At 52.8% G+C, this 21,105-nt stretch overlaps 1 protein-coding gene across 1 annotated transcript in view; it reads right to left on the reverse strand.

Moving 5' to 3' along the window:
• Positions 1-21,105, reverse strand: part of LOC145339829 (insulin receptor-related protein-like) — a 40,957-nt gene that overhangs the window by 18,935 nt on the left and 917 nt on the right. The window contains 15 exon segments of the mRNA XM_080184362.1: positions 190-222; positions 1,537-1,735; positions 3,535-3,702; positions 5,051-5,156; positions 5,158-5,290; positions 5,785-5,900; positions 7,266-7,363; positions 7,366-7,484; positions 9,678-9,822; positions 10,254-10,396; positions 14,775-15,090; positions 18,262-18,307; positions 18,309-18,423; positions 18,425-18,575; positions 18,578-18,808. Of these exon segments, the coding sequence (XP_080040488.1) occupies positions 190-222; positions 1,537-1,735; positions 3,535-3,702; positions 5,051-5,156; positions 5,158-5,290; positions 5,785-5,900; positions 7,266-7,363; positions 7,366-7,484; positions 9,678-9,822; positions 10,254-10,396; positions 14,775-15,090; positions 18,262-18,307; positions 18,309-18,423; positions 18,425-18,575; positions 18,578-18,808 (2,119 nt within the window).

Here is a 21,105-nt window from a genome sequence, read left to right on the forward strand (position 1 = left end):
TGTCTGCCGTGTAAATAGACTCTGTAGACTGTCTGCCGTTTAAATAGACTCTGTAGACTGTCTGCCGTTTAAATAGACTCTGTAGACTGTCTGCCGTTTAAATAGAACATGCAATAAAAATTATTGCGAGGTTAAATCAACTCCCGTCACTATGTTTTTAATGAATATTATTACAGCATAATCTCGTACCTCGGTTTCCTGCCTTTAACTGTCTTAGCTTTTCTGAAAAAGTAAAAACACTTCAGTTAGTCGATTAGATACAGAGTAAAGTTCCCTCTACACTGTCCCCCCATCAAACACTCCCAGGACAGGTACAGCACGGGGTTAGATACAGAGTAAAGCTCCCTCTACACTGTCCCACCATCAAACACTCCCAGGACAGGTACAGCATGGGGTTAGATACAGAGTAAATCTACACTGTCCCCATCAAACACTCCCAGGACAGGTACAGCACGGAGTTAGATACAGAGTAAAGCTCCCTCTACACTGTCCCACCATCAAACACTCCCAGGACAGGTACAGCACAGGGTTAGATACAGAGTAAAGCTCCCTCTACACTGTCCCACCATCAAACACTCCCAGGACAGGTACAGCACAGGGTTAGATACAGAGTAAATCTACACTGTCCCCATCAAACACTCCCAGGACAGGTACAGCACGGAGTTAGATACAGAGTAAAGCTCCCTCTACACTGTACCCCCATCAAACACTCCCAGGACAGGGACAGCACAGGGTTAGATACAGAGTAAAGCTCCCTCTACACTGTCCCCCCATCAAACACTCCCAGGACAGGTACAGCACGGGGTTAGATACAGAGTAAAGCTCCCTCTACACTGTCCCCCCCATCAAACACTCCCAGGACAGGTACAGCATGGGGTTAGATACAGAGTAAAGCTCCCTCTGCACTGTCCCCCATCAAACACTCCCAGGACAGGTACAGCACGCGGTTAGATACAGAGTAAAGCTCCCTCTACACTGTCCCACCATCAAACACTCCCAGGACAGGTACAGCACAGGGTTAGATACAGAGTAAAGCTCCCTCTACACTGTCCCACCATCAAACACTCCCAGGACAGGTACAGCACAGGGTTAGATACAGAGTAAATCTACACTGTCCCCATCAAACACTCCCAGGACAGGTACAGCACGGGGTTAGATACAGAGTAAAGCTCCCTCTACACTGTCCCCCCATCAAACACTCCCAGGATAGGTACAGCACGGGGTTAGATACAGAGTAAAGCTCCCTCTACACTGTCCCCATCAAACACTCCCAGGACAGGTACAGCCCTGGATTGGGGTTAGGTTTAGGTTAGGGGTTAGTGCTGTGTTTGATATTTTAGGGTTATTGCGTTCGGGATTAGGGATTGAGGGTTCGGGGTTGAGAGTTGAGGGTCGAGGATTGGGGCGGTTGAAAGTCAAGGTGTTGAGGGTTAGGGTTAGGGATAGAGTGGGGGTTATGGTTAGAGTGAGGGGTTAGCTTAGGGTTAGGGTTACGGGTTTAGGGGTTACTGGTTAGGACTGGGTTTGGTGTTTTACCTGGGCATGAAGATGGAATTGTGCAGGAAGTTTTCGAATTTCTTGCGGAAGGAGGTTTCCTCGGCCTCCAGTTCAAGCTGAGCCTGTGTTTTGGGACACTGACAGCAGCGATTCCCACTCTCGGGTCTGCTGTCGTTCAGACCACTGCTGTCGTAATCATCCGGGTAATTGGCCACAACGCTGGTCGGTAATTTCATCCCTAAATGAACAGGGGTCAGAGGTCAGGTCAGTGTGGGGCATTGTCTCCCAGTGCGTGCCAGTGTGGGTCACTGAATTTTAGTGCGTCCCAGTGTGATCCAGTACGTCACATTGTGTTCCAGTGTGCCTCAGTGTCTCTCCCAGTGTCTTCTAGAATGGCTGTGTGTCCCAGTGCATTGCTGTGTCTCCCAGTGTTCCAATCTGGGTCAATATTTCCCAGTGCATTCCAGTGTCCCTCCCAGTGCGTTCCAGTGTCCTCCCCGCGCCCCCCCCCCCCCCCCGTGCATTCCAGTGTCCCTCCCAGTGCGTTCCAGTGTCCTCCCCGCGCCCCCCCCCCCCGTGCATTCCAGTGCCCCCCCCCCCAGTGCGTCCCAGTGTCCCCCCCCAGTGCATTCCAGTGTCCATTGTATCTGTCCTCAATCACTAAAATCACATCATTCAGAGAGAAAGACTTGATAAATGCTGAAAGTTAAACATTGACAAATCTCCGAGAGAGGTGACTACCATCCCAGTGACTCCCAGATACACTGCCTCTCGTTTCCCAAACTTCCCTGGCTTCTGGAAAGGTCCCAGAGGATTGGAAAATCACAAATCTATCACCACCACTGCTCGGGAAAGGAGAGGGACTGAGAGCAGGAGGGTACAGAGTGAGTCTGTCACAGGGACACTCTCCACTGCAAACGGAAATCAGGCAGAGTAAAATGTATTGGAATTCTTCAAGGAATAAGGTGGATAAAGGGGAACCAGTAGATGCGGTGTACTTAGATTGTCAAAAGGCATTTGACAAGGTGCAGTTTAAGGATCGTACACATTGGTACAGGAGTTGGGACATCTTGTTGAAGTTGTACAAGGCATTGGTAAGGCCACACTTGGAATACTGTGTACGGTTCTGGTCACCCTATTATAGAAAGGATATTATTAAACTAGAAAGAGTGCAGAAAAGATTTACTAGGATGCTACCAGGACTTGATGGATTGAGTTATAAGGAGAGGCTGGATAGACTGGGACTTTTTCCTCTGGAGTGTAGGAGGCTGAGGGGTGATCTTATAGAGGTCTATAAAATAATGAGGGGCACAGATCAACTAGATAGTCAGTATCTTTTCCCCAAAGGTAGGGGGAGTCTAAAACTAGAGGGCACAGGTTTAAGGTGAGAGGGGAGAGGGTCCAGAGGGGCATTTTTTTCACACAGAGGGTGGTAAGTGTCTGGAACGAGCTGCCAGAGTCAGTAGTAGAGGTGGGTACAATTTTGTCTTTTAAAAAGCGTTTAGACAGTTACATGGGTAAGATGGGTATAGAGGGATATGGGCCAAACACGGGCAATTGGGATTAGTTTAGGGGTTTAAAAAAAAAGGGCAGCATGGACAAGTTGAGCCGAAGGGCCTGTTTCCATGCTGTAAACCTCTGTGACTCTATGATCAGAGATCATGGTGTTGGGGGTCACATATTAGCAAGGAAAAACAATTGCAATGTGAGAATTCTACGATCCACAACCTCAGGCTAAAGGGACGATCCTTTAAAACAGAGATGGGGAGGAATTTCTTCAGCCAGAGAGTGGGGAATCTGTGGAACTCTTTGTCACAGAGGAGGCCGGGTCACTGAGTGTCTTTAAGACAGAGATAGATAGGTTCCTGATTAATAAGGGGGATCGGGGGTTATAGGGAAAAGGCAGGAGAATGGGGGGATGAGAAAAATATCAGCCATGATTGAATGGGGGAGCAGACTCGATGGGCCGAGTGGCCTCATTCTGTTGCTATCTCTGACGGCGCCAGGTTGCTGTACGGTGCTCTCTTGACCCCTCACCTTTGTGGCAGTAATCATTGACGTAGAGTTCACCGTCCTCGGGCTGTTGTTGCCACACCACCAGGTAGTAGGTCAGGTTTCCGTTGGGCTGGATCGGGGCCTTCCACCTCAGGATGAGCTGCGAGGACGAGTTCGACATGGACACCACGTCCTGAGGGACGGTGGGAGCTGCCGAGAGAGGACAGGGTCGTGACTGTTAGAATGTAATCGGTGACGACGTTGTACTGGATTGTAAGGTGACCAATGGGAGCAAGATGTAAGGGTCAGCTGACCCAGTACAGCATGGAACCAATGGTGTGATGGTCAGCTGACTCATGATAAATAAGAACCTGTTTGGAATGGTGTTGCGCTTGGGGTGGTCCAGGGCGAGGCCTCAAATTTGGAATAATAAAGTTTCCTTATTAAACCCTTTCCTTCATTTATAAGTTGGAGTAAATTTTGTTGAATTTTCATTAGCTGCGTTTCAAAGAGTTCCTTCTGAGAGGAACAATTGGTGGCGGATGCTCCGGGGCCCCCCAGGACCACCCCACCCCATCCAGGAACATTCCCTCAACTTCCCTCTCTGACAGGAGCAAGCTGGTCACTCTGGGACCATGCCTCCACCTGCCAACTCCCTCCTACCCACCTCCATCCCCATTGCCCAACTGCCCCCTCCGCCCAATGGGTAATTTAGCATGGCCAATCCCCCAACACACGCATCTTTGGACACTAAGGGACAACTTGGCATGGCCAATCCACCCTAACCAGCACATCTTTGGACACTAAGGGGCAATTTAACATGGCCAATCCACCCTAACCAGCACATCTTTGGACACTAAGGGGCAATTTAGCATGGCCAATCCACCCTAACCAGCACATCTTTGGACACTAAGGGCAATTTAGCATGGCCAATCCACCCTAACCTGTACATCTTTGGACACTAAGGGGCAATTTAGCATGGCCAATCCACCCTAACCTGCACATCTTTGGATACTAAGGGGCAATTTAGCATGGCCAATCCACCCTAACCTACACATCTTTGGACACTAAGGGGCAATTTAGCACAGCTGATGCACCCTAACCAGCACATCTTTTGGGCTGTAGGAGGAAACCGGAGCACCCGGAGGAAACCCACGCAGACACGGGGAGAACGTGCAGACTTCACACAGATAGTGACCCAAGCCGGGAATCGAACCCGGGTCGCTGATGCTGTGAGGCAGCAGTGCCAACCCACTGTGCCATCCCCACTGTGGAGTGTACCGACTAGGGGATTTTCACAATAACTTCATTGCGGTGTTAATGTTACCGACTTGTGACACAAGGAAATCAACTTAAAACTTAAAAAGAAACTTTTAGTTTGCGGAGAACTCTCTTCCCTTGCAGTGTAAATTGTTGTGGGAGTTAGAAGCTGGAATTTTGTGTTTGCCCAGGTGAAAATTGTCAGCAAGTCTTCTCTCCTTTTAGCAATTGTGAAAATGAACCTTAACGCACCACTGCAGCCCCCCCCCACCCCCAAGCCCACCTCCTGCCCACGTACCCGCAGCTTGTGTTCGAACGTAGACCAGTTCACTCTTTGCCCCATGGCTGTGGCTGGCCTCGGAAACGGTGAGTGTGATGGCTCGGATGAAGATGGCATACTGGGTTCCAGGGTTTGAGATTGTACAGCATAACCTCGGGGTAGTGATCCTTGTTGAGTGGGTGGTCAACGTCCACCATTGTCCAACTGTTGGACACGCAGGCATCTTGTCCAATGTCCTCAGTCACGTTCTGGAAGGGTCTGGAACAAGCAAGAGGCGGAGAAGTGTATCGGACACTGCGGCCCAGGGACAGGCCGGTCCTGTCGATTTACCCAGTGAGTCCCCCCCACCCCCCCCCACTCCCTCTGGGAGCGAGTCCCACATTCTGCCCCCCCATGGGAGCGAGTCCCACATTCTCCCCCCCCCCGTGGGAGCGAGTCCCACACTCACTCCCCACTCCCTCCCTAACAGCACTGTGGGTGTACCAACCCCACACACGGGGACTGCGGCGGGTTCAACATGGCGGCTCACCCACCACCTTTCCGAGGGGCAATTAGGGAGGGGCAATGAGTGCTGGGATAGGCCAGCGAGGCCCATCGGGTGACGGTTAAAGGTTGGTTTGGCCGCTGGGGGAAGGTGGGGGGGTGTCTTCCCCCGAGTGCAACGTTCTACGAGCAAGGGGAAACCAGCTGGTTGGGGCGCCATCACGGCGCTGACAGTGGGATCTTGCTGTGCGGCCAGCCCCGGTACTTACGCCTCCTTGTAGTAGACAATGAAACTGAGGAGGTCGCGATAATCCTGCGGTTTGTAGCGCTCCCACTTCAGCAGAATACGATCCGTGTACGTGCTGTTCGAGATGAACCTCAACACGTAAACTTTTACCTACAACGAGAAAAATATTCCTGAGGGGCGTGCGGACAGAGAATGTCGGAGGCCATTCGGCCCAGCCTGTCAGCACTGGCTGTTTGACGGGGTGCAATCCCATTGCTCCGTCTCCCTCTCCTGACCAATCATTCACCCATCTCCTCTTCCAAACCCCACTCTCTCTCTTGTGAGGTGAAAATTGTTGCATTCTTTTACCATTTGCTATTCTTGCCACTCTGTCCTGATGGGTGCAAGGCAAAAAACTTTGACAGGACCTCTCTTCTCTCAGGTTCTGTGCTGACCCACACCTATTTAATCCCATCCACCCGCCATTGGGTCCATTTCCACAGGCTATTCAGGCACCACCATCCCGATCTCAACAAACACATTGATTAAAATCTCATACTGAAAGGTACTAGTCCTGAGATTGCGACTACAACTTAACACTGTGACAGTGTAGAGGGAGCTTTACTCTGTATCTAACCTTGTGCTGTACCTGTCCTGGGAGTGTTTGATGGGGGGACAGTGTAGAGGGAGCTTTACTCTGTATCTAACCGCGTGCTGTACCTGTCCTGGGAGTGTTTGATGGGGGGGACAGTGTAGAGGGAGCTTTACTCTGTATCTAACCCCGTGCTGTACCTGTCCTGGGAGTGTTTGATGGGGGGGAAAGTGTAGAGGGAGCTTTACTCTGTATCTAACCCCATGCTGTACCTGTCCTGGGAGTGTTTGATGGGGGACAGTGTAGTGGGAGCTTTACTCTGTATCTAACCCCGTGCTGTACCTGTCCTGGGAGTGTTTGATGGGGGACAGTGTAGTGGGAGCTTTACTCTGTATCTAACCCTGTGCTGTACCTGTCCTGGGAGTGTTTGATGGGAGGACAGTGTAGAGGGAGCTTTACTCTGTATCTAACCCCGTGCTGTACCTGTCCTGGGAGTGTTTGATGGGAGGACAGTGTAGAGGAGCTTTACTCTGTATCTAACCCCGTGCTGTCCCTGTCCTGGGAGTGTTTGATGGGGGGGGACAGTGTAGAGGGAGCTTTACTCTGTATGTAACCCCGTGCTGTACCTGTCCTGGGAGTGTTTGATGGGGGAACAGTGTAGAGGGAGCTTTACTCTGTATCTAACCCTGTGCTGTACCTGTCCTGGGAGTGTTTGATGGGAGGACAGTGTAGAGGGAGCTTTACTCTGTATCTAACCCCGTGCTGTACCTGTCCTGGAGTGTTTGATGGGGGGACAGTGTAGAGGGAGCTTTACTCTGTATCTAACCCTGTGCTGTACCTGTCCTGGGAGTGTTTGATGGGGGGACAGTGTAGAGGGAGCTTTACTCTGTATCTAACCCCGTGCAGGGACGGTGTGGGAAGTTGTGTAAGATCTTACAGGAGACCCGATCTCCGTTGGTACGAGGGTTAATCTCTGCCTTATTCTGCCGTCCCTTGGTCCCCGTCACCTCCTCCATCTTATAAATCTCGAGAGGCAGAGTTTGGGATTGAAAGCAAAATACATGCGTCCGTTTGGAATGCTGAGTTTGTGGTGGTTCCAGTTCCAGAGTTGCTGCAAGTTCTGATTATCCAGGACGTAGAGAGTGTAATTCCTGTAACGCGGAAAAACCCCCGTTAATCTTTCGTCTTTTGCTGGAATCTTCCCATCCCACCCACCATGGGAACTGTAGAGGGCGGGAACCCCTGCCAAGCAGAGATCCATCAACCAGAGATCCAGGCAGGAGGTTACAGCGATGGTTGAGAGGCAGGATACTCACCCAGAAACTCAGCAGATGTCCCGGGGGACCCCGGGTTCGAATCCCGCCACGGCAGACGGTGGAATTTGAGATGAATCATCGAACCCCGACAGTGCAGAAAGAGGCCCTTCGGCCCATCGAGTCAGTACCGAACACAATCCCACCCAGACCCTACCCCTCATATCCCTACATATTATACCCACTAATCCCTCCAACCTACGCATCCCTGGACACTAAGGGGCAATTTCTTAGCACGGCCAATCAACCTAACCCGCACATCTTTGGACTGTGGGAGGAAACCGGAGCACCCGGAGGAAACCCACGCAGACACGGGGAGAATGTGCTGACTCCACACAGACAGTGACCCGAGCCAGGAATCGAACCTGGGTCCCTGGAGCTGTGAGGCAGCAGTGCTAACCCACTGTGTCACCGTGCCACACGTGAATTGGGAGTGGAGTCACAGGTGGACAGGACGGTGAGTTGGAGACTGGTGACCAGCCTCAGGGATCAGTGCTGGGCCCACGGTTATTTGTCACTTATATTAATGATTTGGATGAGAATATAGGAGGCACGGTCAGTAAGTTTGCAGATGACACCATTGAGTCCCGGGAGCATCCTAGTAAATCTTTTCTGCACTCTTTCTAGTTTAATAATATCCTTTCTATAATAGGGTGACCAGAACTGTACACAGTATTCCAAGTGTGGCCTTACCGATGTCTTGTACAACTTCAACAAGACGTCCCAACTCCTGTATTCAATGTTCTGACCGATGAAGGCTAGGCATGGTGGGCAGTTAGGAGAGTTATCTCCGATTGCAACGGGATCTTGATCAACTGGGCCTGTGGGCTGACGAATGGCAGATGGAGTTTAATTTAGATAAATGCAAGGTGATGCATTTTGGTAGATTGAACCAGGGCAGGACTTACTCAGTTACTGGTAGGGCATTGGGGGGAGAGTTATAGAACACAGAGATCTCGGGGTACAGGTTCATAGCTCCTTGAAAGTGGAGTCACAGGTGGACAGAGTGGTGAAGAAGGCATTCGGCATGCTTGGTTTCAAAAGATGTGTAGGTTAGGGTGGATTGGCCATGCTAAATTGTCCCTTAGTGTCCAAAGATGTGTAGGTTAGGGTGGATTGGCCATGCTAAATGTCCCTTAGTGTCCAAAGATGTGCAGGTTAAGTGGATTGGCCATGCTAAATTGTCCCTTAGTGTCCAAAGATGTGCAGGTTAGGGGTATTGGCCATGCTAAATTGTCCCTTAGTGTCCAAAGATGTGCAGGTTAGGGGTATTGGCCATGCTAAATTGTCCCTTAGTGTCCAAAGATGTGTAGGTTAGGGTGGATTGGCCATGCTAAATGTCCCTTAGTGTCCAAAGATGTGCAGGTTAAGTGGATTGGCCGTGCTAAATTGTCCCTTAGTGTCCAAAGATGTGTAGGTTAGGGTGGATTGGCCGTGCTAAATTGTCCCTTAGTGTCCAAAGATGTGTAGGTTAGGGTGGATTGGCCGTGCTAAATTGTCCCTTAGTGTCCAAAGATGTGCAGGTTAGGGGTATTGGCCATGCTAAATTGTCCCTTAGTGTCAGGAGGACTAGCTGGGGTAAATACATGGGGTTATGAGGATAGGGCCGAGGTGGGATTGTGGTCGGTGTAGGGATTGATGGGCCGAATGATCTCCTTGTAGGGATTCCATGAAATCTTTCTTACATGTGATTCCAGAGCTACAGCAATGGGGTTGACTCTCAACTGCCCCTCCAAGGGGCAACTAGGGATGGGCAATAAATGTTGGCCCAGCCAGCGACGGCCGTGTCCCAGGGATGAATTAATCTGGAGTTAAACTGCATCCACCTTTCCTCGGCCCAATTGACCAAGATCCTGTTACAGTCCGGATAATGAAGGATGGGGAATATTGTGGGGGAGATGGGGGAGTGGGACGGATGGTGAGGATGGGGGTCGGAGGGATGGCTGAGCGTGCACTAATCTCAGATCTCCGACTGGGGGTGGGGGGGAGCATCGTGAGGAGCTAGAGCAGTCATGGTCCCAGAATCCTTACCCATCGACCATGGAATCTCCGCGAATGAGCTTCAGGTTGGCAAAGAAGGTGAGAGACACCAGGGCGAAGGAGTGTTTGATCTTCAGGAACCCGGTGATGGTCTCGATTAGCCCCAGGTACGTCTCCAGTTTCACCGCCATGTTACCTGGTGGGAGGCGAGAGGGTCAGAGAGCGAGTAATCTCATTGAACCCCGCACAGGACGTGGCCCTTGCTGGCCAGGACCAGCCTCTCTTCCCCATCCCTAATTACCCCCCGAGAAGGTGGCACCCATCTTGAACTTGCTACAGTGGGTAGGTACACACACAGTGCTGTTAGGGAGGGAGTTCCGGGATTGTTATTGGACATCAGTCAGTCCCTGTGTGTACTTACTGCGCCTCCCCCCCGTTGCCCCCCTGGGGGGTGGTACTTACTGCGCCTCCCCCCCTGTTGCCCCCCCTGGGGGGTGGTACTTACTGCTCCCCCCCCGTTGCTCCCAGGGGGGCTGGTACTTATTGCTCCCCCCGTTTACCCCCCGGGGGTGGAGGATGGTACTTACTGCCCCCATTGCTCCCCCCCCAAGGGGGGATGGTACTTACTGCCCCCGCGGATGTTGATGATCAGGTTGCCCTCGACGACGGTGCACTCGGCCAGTTGCTGGGCGGTTGCCAGGGAGTCGATGGTTTTGGTGCCCATGTGGCAAACCTTGGGGCAATGACCCCGGCACTTCCGGCAGATAATGCTGCGGGGGGGGGGGGAGAGAGGGGAGAGAGGGGAGAGAGTCACCAACTCAACCTGAAATAACCGGAGGGGGGGGGGGGGGAGAGAGAGAGAGAGTGGGGGGGGCGGGGAGGAGAGAGAGAGTGGGAGGGGGGAGAGAGAGAGAGACAGAGGGGGGAGAGTCACCAACACAACCTGAATATAACCGGGGGGAGAGAGAGAGGGGGGGCGATGGGGAAAGAGTGTATCAACAGTCACCACCTCAACCCGAATAGACCTGGGGTGGTGGGGGGTGGGGGACAGAAAGGGGGGGAAGCGGGAGAGAGAGACAGAGAGAGAGAGAGAGATAAACAGACAGGGAGAGACAGAGAGGGGGAGACAAAGAGAGAGAGGCAGAGGGAGAGAGAGAGCAGAGGAGAGAGAGAGGCAGAAGGAGAGAGAGAGGCAGAGGGAGAGAGAGAGGCAGAGGGAGAGAGAGAGGCAGAGGGAGAGAGAGAGCAGAGGGAGAGAGAGAGGCAGAGGGAGAGAGAGAGGCAGAGGGAGAGAGAGAGGCAGAGGGAGAGAGAGAGGCAGAGGGAGAGAGAGAGGCAGAGGGAGAGAGAGAGGCAGAGGGAGAGAGAGAGGCAGAGGGAGAGAGAGAGAGGCAGAGAGAGAGAGGAGGCAGAGGGAGAGAGAGAGGGAGAGAGGAGGCAGAGGGAGAGAGAGAGGCAGAGGGAGAGAGGAGGCAGAGGGAGAGAGGAGGCAGAGGGAGAGAGGAGGCAGAGGGAGAGAGGCAGAGGGAGAGAGGAGGCAGAGGGAGAGAGGAGGCAGAGGGAGAGTGGAGGCAGAGGGACAGAGACAGAGAGAGGAGGCAGAGGGACAGAGACAGAGGAGAGAGGAGGCAGAGGGACAGAGACAGAGAGAGGAGGCAGAGGGACAGAGACAGAGAGAGGAGGCAGAGGGACAGAGACAGAGAGAGATTGGGAAAGCGATGGGAGTCTCGAGTTCGGGGTTAAGATGATTCAGAGGGAGATCTTTTTTTAATAACCTAATTAGTTCAGTGGCAGAATGGCCTCATCTTAAACAACTCACTCGCACCCATCAGGAAGGTTCCATTTTGCAAAGATGACGTGTTTATCTGTTCACTCCGCTCCTGTGAACCTGACACCCAGATTGAACTCAGCAAAGTTTACAGTAAACACCAAGACTCTACATCCCTCCAGAATCACATCCTCCGACACTGTGTCAACAGCACAGGGTTAGATACAGAGTAAAGCTCCCTCTACCACTGTCCCCCCATCAAACACTCCCAGGACAGATACAGCACGGGGTTAGATACAGAGTAAAGCTCCCTCTACACTGTCCCCCCATCAAACACTCCCAGGACAGGTACAGCACGGGGTTAGATACAGAGTAAAGCTCCCTCTACAACTGTCCCCCCATCAAACACTCCCAGGACAGATACAGCACGGGGTTAGATACAGAGTAAAGCTCCCTCTACACTGTCCCCCCATCAAACACTCCCAGGACAGGTACAGCACGGGGTTAGATACAGAGTAAAGCTCCCTCTACACTGTCCCCATCAAACACTCCCAGGACAGGTACAGCACGGGGTTAGATACAGAGTAAAGCTCCCTCTACACTGTCCCCCCCATCAAACACTCCCAGGACAGGTACAGCACGGGGTTAGATACAGAGTAAAGCTCCCTCTACACTGTCCCACCATCAAACACTCCCAGGACAGGTACAGCACGGGGTTAGATACAGAGTAAAGCTCCCTCTACACTGTCCCCATCAAACACTCCCAGGACAGGTACAGCACGGGGTTAGATACAGAGTAAAGCTCCCTCTACACTGTCCCCCCATCAAACACTCCCAGGACAGGTACAGCACGGGGTTAGATACAGAGTAAAGCTCCCTCTACACTGTCCCCCCATCAAACACTCCCAGGACAGGTACAGCACAGGGTTAGATACAGAGTAAAGCTCCCTCGACACTGTCCCCCCATCAAACACTCCCAGGACAGGTACAGCACGGGGTAGATACAGAGTAAAGCTCCCTCGACACTGTCCCCCCATCAAACACTCCCAGGACAGGTACAGCACGGGGTTAGATACAGAGTTCCAGCCTCTCCCACAAGTTTCTCCACATTCACCCTCTAAAGCTCTGTCAGCATATCGATAAGACCAGGTCCAAATCATTTAAACTCCAGTGGGGACACAGATCGAGTCCACCCAACCTTTCTTCATAAGATAACCAACCCCCGCTCCGCTCCCCCGACACCCCTCCACCATCCCACATCTCAGACAAGTGAATTTTCTCTGAACTGTTCCTCACGCTGTTTCATAGTGAGAAATCATACATCCCTACAGTGTAGAACGAGGCCATTTGGCCCATCGACAACCGACAACAATCCCACCCGGGCCCTCTCTCCGAAACCCCACATATCTATCCTGCTATCCCCCCAACCTGCACATCTTTGGACACTAAGGGACAATTTAGCATGACGAATACACCCTAACCGACACATCTTTGGACATTAAGGGAGAATTTGAATGGACCTCCCTCACATTTACCTCATCTTTCTCCACACTCTGGCTATGGCTGTAACACTACGTTCTGGACCCTCTCCTTTCCCTATCTCCTCTGTACTCTATCTGTATAGCGCACAAGAAAAATACTTTTCACTGTGTCCCAATACATGTGACAATAATAAAATCAAATCTCTGTACTCTATGAACAGTATGCTTTGTCTGTAGCGCGCAAGAAACAATACTTTTCACTGTGTCCCAATACATGTGACAATAATAAATCAAATCTCTGTACTCTATGAACAGTATGCTTTGTCTGTAGCGCGCAAGAAACAATACTTTTCACTGTGTCCCAGAACAGGTGACAATAATAAATCAGATTACATACGCTGGTGTTTCTGATCTCTGAGTCTAACAGTGAGAGGCAGGTGCCTAGAACATAGAACATTCCAGCGCAGTACAGGCCCTTCGGCCCTCGATGTTGCGCTGACCAGTGGAACCAATCTAATGACCCTCTAACCTAAACTATTCCAATGTTATCCATATGCCTATCCACTGACCATTTGAACACCCTTAAAGTTGGCGAGTCCACAACTGCAGGCAGGGCATTCCACGCCCTCACTACCCTCTGAGTAAAGAACCTACCTCTGACATCCCTCCTATAACTACCACCCCTTAATTTAAAGCTATGTCCCCTCCTGTTAGCCATCACCATCCGAGGAAAAAGGCTCTCACTGTCCACCCTATCTAATCCTCTGATTATCTTGTATGCCTCAATTAGGTCACCTCTTAACCTTCTTCTCTCGAACGAAAACAGCCTCAAGTCCCTCAGCCTTTCCTCATAAGACCTTCCCACCATACCAGGCAACATCCTGGTAAACCTCCTCTGCACCCTTTCCAATGCCTCCACATCCTTCCTATAATGCGGCGACCAGAACTGTACGCAATACTCCAAGTGCGGTCGCACCAGAGTTTTGTACAGTTGTAACATGACCTCACCGCTCCAATTTCAATCCCCCTACCAATAAAAGCTAACACGCCGTACGCCTTCTTAACAACCCTGGGTGCCAACTTTCAGGGATCTGTGCACATGTACACTGAGATCTCTCTGCTCGTCAACACTACTGAGTCCTTCCATTAGCCCGATATTCTGTACTCCTGTTACTCTTACCAAAGTGAATCACCTCACACTTTTCCACATTAAACTCCATCTGCCACTTCTCGGCCCAGCTCTGCAGCTTATCTATGTCCCTCTGCAAACTGTAACATCCATCCTCACTGTCTACAACTCCTCCGACTTTGGTGTCATCCGTAAATTTACTAATCCATCCTTCTACACCCTCATCTAGGTCATTTATAAAAATGACAAACAGCAGTGGCCCCAAAACAGATCCCTGAGGTACACCACTAGTAACTGAACTCCAGGATGAACATTTCCTGTCAAACACCACCCTCTGTCTTCTATCAGCTAGCCAATTCCTGATCCAAACTGCTAAATCACCCTCAATCCCATGCATCTGCATTTTCTGTAATAGCCTACCGTGGGGAACCTTATCAAACGCTTTACTGAAATCCATATACACCACATCAACTGCCTTACCCTTATCCACCTCTTTGGTCACCTTCTCAAAGAACTCAAGGTTTGTGAGGCACAACCTACCCTTCACAAAACCGTGTTGACCATCCCTAATCAATTTATTTCTCTCTAGGTGATTGGAAATCCAATCTCTCAGGATCCTTTCCAAAGCTTTGCCCACAACAGAGGTAAGGCTCACCGGTCTATAATTCCCAGGATGGCCCCTACTCCCCTTCTCGAACGAGGGGACAACATTTGCTATCCTCCAGTCTTCCGGCGCTAGACAATGATGACATGAAGATCAAAGCCAATACCTGCTGGCATCCCTCGAGTACCCCGAGGGGCATTCCGGCATGCACTCCCCCTGGAACAGCACGTAGGGCAGCCAGTCCTTGGAGTTGTCCGAGGTTTTGTGTAGGCTGGCGCAGTACTCCTGGCTCACGCAGCGCCAGCCTTCGTACTTGTAGGTCCTCGGGGGGCAGCTGGCCAGGCAGGTGTTGTTGTAGAGGTAGTTGCGGCAGACCAGGCACATACGGTTATCGGCGGGACGGTGGCAGCCCCCCAGGCACTCCCTGTGGCAGCACTCGCCGGCGCTGGTACAGCTCCGATCCTGACACCTCCGGGGACACACTGCAGGAGGGAGGGAGGGAGGAGGGGGGAGACGAGGAGGTTACCAGGGCTCCGAATGTTAGACAGCAAATCCCAGCTCGAGGAAAGCGACGGGGGGGGCCAGGGGGGAGGAGGGGAGGATTATACCGTCCTGACCAGCCTGGTCCGGAGGGGGGGGGGGGGGGGGGGGGACCGGGGCAGATCCCGCAAAGATCTGGTAATCTCGGGTGGGGTTTCCAGACCCGGGGAGAGCAAGCGGGGTTGGAAAATCTGCCTCGCAGCGACCCTGCTCGACACCGGAAACCCTCACAACTGCCCCCCCACCTTCCCCCAACTCCAGCAACCCCCCCCCCCCATTCCAATCCCCCCGCCCCCAATCCACCTTCAGCACACCCACTCCACCCCCCATCACCCCCCACACACCCCCATCACCCCTCCACGTGCCCCCCCATCACCCCCTCACTGGCCCCCATCACCCCTCCACACCCCCTCACTGGCCCCCATCACCCCTCCACACCCCCTCAGCACTCCCCATCACCCCTCCACACCCCCTCACCCCTCCATCACCCCCCACAACACCCCCTCCCACATCCCCTCACCGGCCCCCATCACCCCTCCACACCCCCTCACCCTCCCATCACCCCTCCAGAACCTCTCATCCCCCATCATCCATCCACACCCCCTCACCCCTCACCCCCCCATCGCTCCTCCACACCCCCACACCCTGCCCCCACCTTCACCATCTCCCACTAAACCCATGTGGGATTATGCAGATCCACCTGCTCACCAATGCCTCTTTCCCCGACCCAGTGTCAAGGTTTCTCTGCTAGCTTACCTTCCGAAAGGACCCCCACCGCCCCCCCGCACTCAGTGTCGCAATTGGGGCAGTGGGATTGGGGGGAGGGATGGGTACCCAAAGCGCTGGGGAATCTCTATCCAATTTCCCATCTTAAAGATTGCATGGCGATGATTAAAGGGCATCAAGTGGCAGAGTGGGTTAGCACCACTGCCTCACAGCGCCAGGGACAGGGGCTCGCTTCCCGAGTCGGGTCACGTTCTGTGTGGAGTCTGCACGTTCTCCCCGTGTCTGGGTGGGTTTCCTCCGGTTTCCTCCCACAGTCAAAAAGACATGCAGGTTAGGGTGAGTTGGCCGTGCGAAATTGTCCCTTAGTGTCCAAAGATGTGTAGAGGGAGCTTTACTCTGTATCTAACCCCGTGCTGTACCTGTCCTGGGAGTGTTTGATGCGGGGACAGTGTAGAGGGAGCTTTACTCTGTATCTAACCCCGTGCTGTACCTGTCCTGGGAGTGTTTGATGGGGGGACAGTGTAGAGGGAGCTTTACTCTGTATCTAACCCCGTGCTGTACCTGTCCCTGGGAGTGTTTGATGAGGGACAGTGTAGAGGGAGCTTTACTCTGTATCTAACCCCGTGCTGTACCTGTCCTGGGAGTGTTTGATGGGGGGACAGTGTAGAGGGAGCTTTACTCTGTATCTAACCCCATGCTGTACCTGTCCTGGGAGTGTTTGATGGGGGGACAGTGTAGAGGGAGCTTTACTCTGTATCTAACCCCGTGCTGTACCTGTCCTGGGAGTGTTTGATGGGGGGACAGTGTAGAGGGAGCTTTACTCTGTATCTAACCCTGTGCTGTACCTGTCCTGGGAGTGTTTGATGGGAGACAGTTGGAGATGGTGGAAACATTAGCAAGGCCTTTCTCTGAGGTATGATTGCACACACAGAGGCTCTGATCGATAAGAGAGAGCTGTATTTACATTAAATTCTTTGTTCAGGTTTATGTACAAAACAGGTCAGGTTATGTTGAATGAGTGTAACATGGCAACATGTTTACAGGAGAGGAATTTTAACCCTAATCTACCGGGGAACCCAACCAGAACTCCTGAACTGAACCCTCCCAACTTTAGACTCTCCTCAGCATTGACCGGGTGGCACAGTGGGTTAGCACGGCTGCTTCACAAGGTACCTGGGTTCGATTCCCAGCTCGGGTCACTGTCTGTGTGGAGCCTGCACATTCTCCCCGTGTCTGCGTGGGTTTCCTCCGGGTGCTCCGGTTTCCTCCCACAGTCTGAAAGATGTGCAGGTTAGGGTGGATTGGCCATGCTAAATTGTCCCCTTAGTGTCCTGAGATGTGCAGGTCAGACAGATTAGTGGGTAAAATATGAAGGGATATGGGGGCTCGGGTCTGGGTGGGATTGTGGTCGGTGCAGACTCGATGGGCTGAATGGCCTTTTTCTGTGCTGTAGGATTTCAATCACCCTCCCTCAGCACTGACCCTCCCACAGTGCGGCGCTCCCTCGGCACCGACCCTCCCACAGTGCGGCGCTCCCTCGGCACCGACTCTCCCACAGTGCGGCACTCCCTCAGCACCGACCCTCCCATAGTGCGGTGCTCCCTCGGCACCGACCCTCCCGCAGTGCGGCGCTCCCTCAGCAACCACCCTCCCGCAGTGCGGTGCTCCCTCGGCACCGACCCTCCCGCAGTGCGGCGCTCCCTCGGCACCGACCCTCCCACAGTGCGGCGCTCCCTCAGCAACCACCCTCCCGCAGTGCGGTGCTCCCTCGGCACCGACCCTCCCGCAGTGCGGCGCTCCCTCGGCACCGACCCTCCCGCAGTGCGGCGCTCCCTCGGCACCGACCCTCCCGCAGTGCGGCGCTCCCTCGGCACCGACCCTCCCGCAGTGCGGCGCTCCCTCGGCACCGACCCTCCCGCAGTGCGGCGCTCCCTCGGCACCGACCCTCCCGCAGTGCGGCGCTCCCTCGGCACCGACCCTCCCGCAGTGCGGCGCTCCCTCGGCACCGACCCTCCCGCAGTGCGGCGCTCCCTCGGCACCGACCCTCCCGCAGTGCGGCGCTCCCTCGGCACCGACCCTCCCGCAGTGCGGCGCTCCCTCGGCACCGACCCTCCCGCAGTGCGGCGCTCCCTCGGCACCGACCCTCCCGCAGTGCGGCGCTCCCTCGGCACCGACCCTCCCGCAGTGCGGCGCTCCCTCGGCACCGACCCTCCCACAGTGCGGCGCTCCCTCAGGGAGGTTTGGCCTAGATTTTGGGTTGCAGTGGACGGGGGAGTTTGAACCCTTGACTTCCTAACTTGGAGGATTGGGGAGAGAAGCTTGCTCATTTTGGTGTGGGGAGGGTGTGGACGCAAGCGCCCCCCCCACCCCCAGGCTGGCATTCTTACCCTTCTGGCAGTGCGTAGAGGTCCAACAGCGATAGTCCCCGTTGCCCGTTGAAGGTGGTCTGGATGCAGGGCTGCCCATCGTCCATGGTGCCCGGGCACACATCTCCGCACTCCTCGACCTGCTTGTTCCCGAAGATATAAGAGTTTTCCGGGAATCCAGCAGGAGGACCAGTCGATGGTGGAGAGGTGGCAGAGCTCCTGGTTCTTCTCGATGCGGACATCCCCCCGCATGATGTTGGTGAGCCGGTGCAGGCCGATCTCCCGTAGGTGCGGCATCTCGAAGATGACCAGGGCATAGTTCAAGAACAGGCTGACCCCTTGATGACCATCAGGTTGGGAAAGAGGTCCCGCAGGCTCTCCAGGCCGTAGACGCGGAAGATCAGCAGGTACTCGGTGATCAGGGTCAACCTCGGGAAGCTGAGGCCTTGGAAGTCTTCCGCCTTGGTGTTGAAGAGCAGCAGGATCTGCAGGTCCCCCTCGATCACCGAGCAGTTCTCCAGCTTCTGAAGCTGTGATATGTCGTGCCGGATGTCGAGGTTGCCGCAGACTGCGGGAAGGACAGAAAAGAATAAGATATTGATGGAATCAGACAATCGCCACGGAGCAGGAGGGGCCATTGAGTCTGTGTCAATCCCACCCCTATCCCTCTAACCCCATGCATTGACATTCCAGGACAATTTAGCATGGCCAATCCACCCTAACCTGCACATCTTTGGACACTAAGGGACAATTTAGCATGGCCAATCCACCCTAACCTACACATCTTTGGACACTAAGGGACAATTTATCATGGCCAATCCACCCTAACCTACACATCTTTGGACACTAAGGGACAATTTAGCACGGCCAATCCACCCTAACCTACACATCTTTGGACACTAAGGGACAATTTAGCACGGCCAATCCACCCTAACCTACACATCTTTAGACACTAAGGGACAATTTAGCATGGCCAATCCACCCTAACCTACACATCTTTAGACACTAAGGGACAATTTAGCATGGCCAATCCACCCTAACCTACACATCTTTGGACACTAAGGGACAATTTAGCATGGCCAATCCACCTAACCTACACATCTTTAGACACTAAGGGACAATTTAGCATGGCCAATCCACCCTAACCTACACATCTTTGGATACTAAGGCACAATTTAGCATGGCCAATCCACCCTAACCTACACATCTTTGGATACTAAGGCACAATTTAGCATGGCCAGTCCCCCTAACCTGCGTACATTTGGACTGTAGGAGGAAACCGGAGCACCCAGAGGAAACCCACGCAGACACAGGGAGAATGTGCAGAGTCCACATGGACAGTGACCCAAGCCGGGAATCGAACCTGGGTCCCTGGCGCTGTGAGGCAGCAGTGCTAACCCACTGTGCCACCGTGTGACTGGTTGTAGGGTTGACCCCGTTAGCTGAGCAGAGAGAGCCCAGTAAGCCCCCAAGATGATTCCTTGTCTAGCCTAAGATGAACTGAGGTTAATTGGGGGAAGGGCAGTAGGGTATTTAAGGGGCAGTAACAAGGTTTTGGAAGGGCATTTCATCACAAGAATGTACAACAGATTCTTCAAGATGGATAAGAGGCTAATATTAAGACCCCTGGAACTCCCCATTTCAGGCTAACTAGTGTAAGTGGTGTGGAGTATAGGATTATACGGAGGAACTTACTGGTGATGTCATTGGCTCTTGGTAATTTTGACCTCTGACACGAGGAGGTGTGCCAAAAACAAGCCAATCACATTGGACATGATGAATTCCCGCAATCTGTCAGGATTCAGTGATAAATATCAGCCGAAGGAGATTGTCATCGACTTCAGGAAGTGTAAAGGACAACATGCCCCTGTCTACATCAATGGGGACAAACGAGAAAGAGTGGAGAACTTCAGCTGTCCAGATCACCAACAACCTGTCCTGGTCCCCCCCACGCCAACACTATAGTTAAGAAAGCCCCACCAACGCCTCTACTTTCTCAGGAGACTAAGGAAATTCGGCATGTCCGCTATGACTCTCACCAGATGCTCCATAGAAAGCATTAGAACATAGAAAAACTACAGCACAAACAGGCCCTTCGGCCCACAAGTTGCTCCGATCACATCACTACCTACTAGGCTTACCTATAACCCTCAATCCTGTTAAGTCCCATGTACTTGTCCAGAAGTCTCTGAAAGACCCCATCGAATTTGCCTCCAGCACCACCGACGGCAGCCGATTCCACTCACTCACCCTCTGAGTGAAAAAATATTCTTTCTGGTTGTATCACAGCTTGGTCTGGGCTCCTGCTCTGCCCAAGACCGCAAGGAACTACAAAAGGGTGGTGAATGTAGCCCCAATCCATCACACAAACCAGCCTCCCATCCATTGACTCCGTCTACACTTCCCACTGCCTCGGGGAAAAGCAGCCGGCATAATCAAGGACCCCACACACACCCCGGACATTCTCTCTTCCACCTTCTTCCATCGGGAAAAGATACAAAGTCTGAGTCCCGTACCGACCAACTCAAGAACAGCTTCTTCCCTGCTGCTGTCAGACTTTTGAATGGACCTACCTCGCATTAAGTTGATCTTCTCTACACCCTCGCTGTGACTGTAACACTACATTCTGCACTCTCTCCTTTTCCTTCTCTATAACGGTATGCTTTGTCTGTATAGCACACAAGAAACAATACTTTTCACTGTATATCAATACACGTGACAATAATAAATCAAATCTATGTACTCTATGAAAGGTATGCTTTGTCAATATATCATGCCCTTTCTCTCCTATGTACTCTATGAACGGTATGCTTTGTCTGTATAGCACGCAAGAAACAATACTTTTCATTGTATCCCAATACGTGA

Source organism: Carcharhinus amblyrhynchos, unplaced genomic scaffold (assembly GCF_965287045.1).
Source record: "Carcharhinus amblyrhynchos unplaced genomic scaffold, sCarAmb.v2.hapA scaffold_691, whole genome shotgun sequence".
NCBI classification, from domain to species: domain Eukaryota; kingdom Metazoa; phylum Chordata; class Chondrichthyes; order Carcharhiniformes; family Carcharhinidae; genus Carcharhinus; species Carcharhinus amblyrhynchos.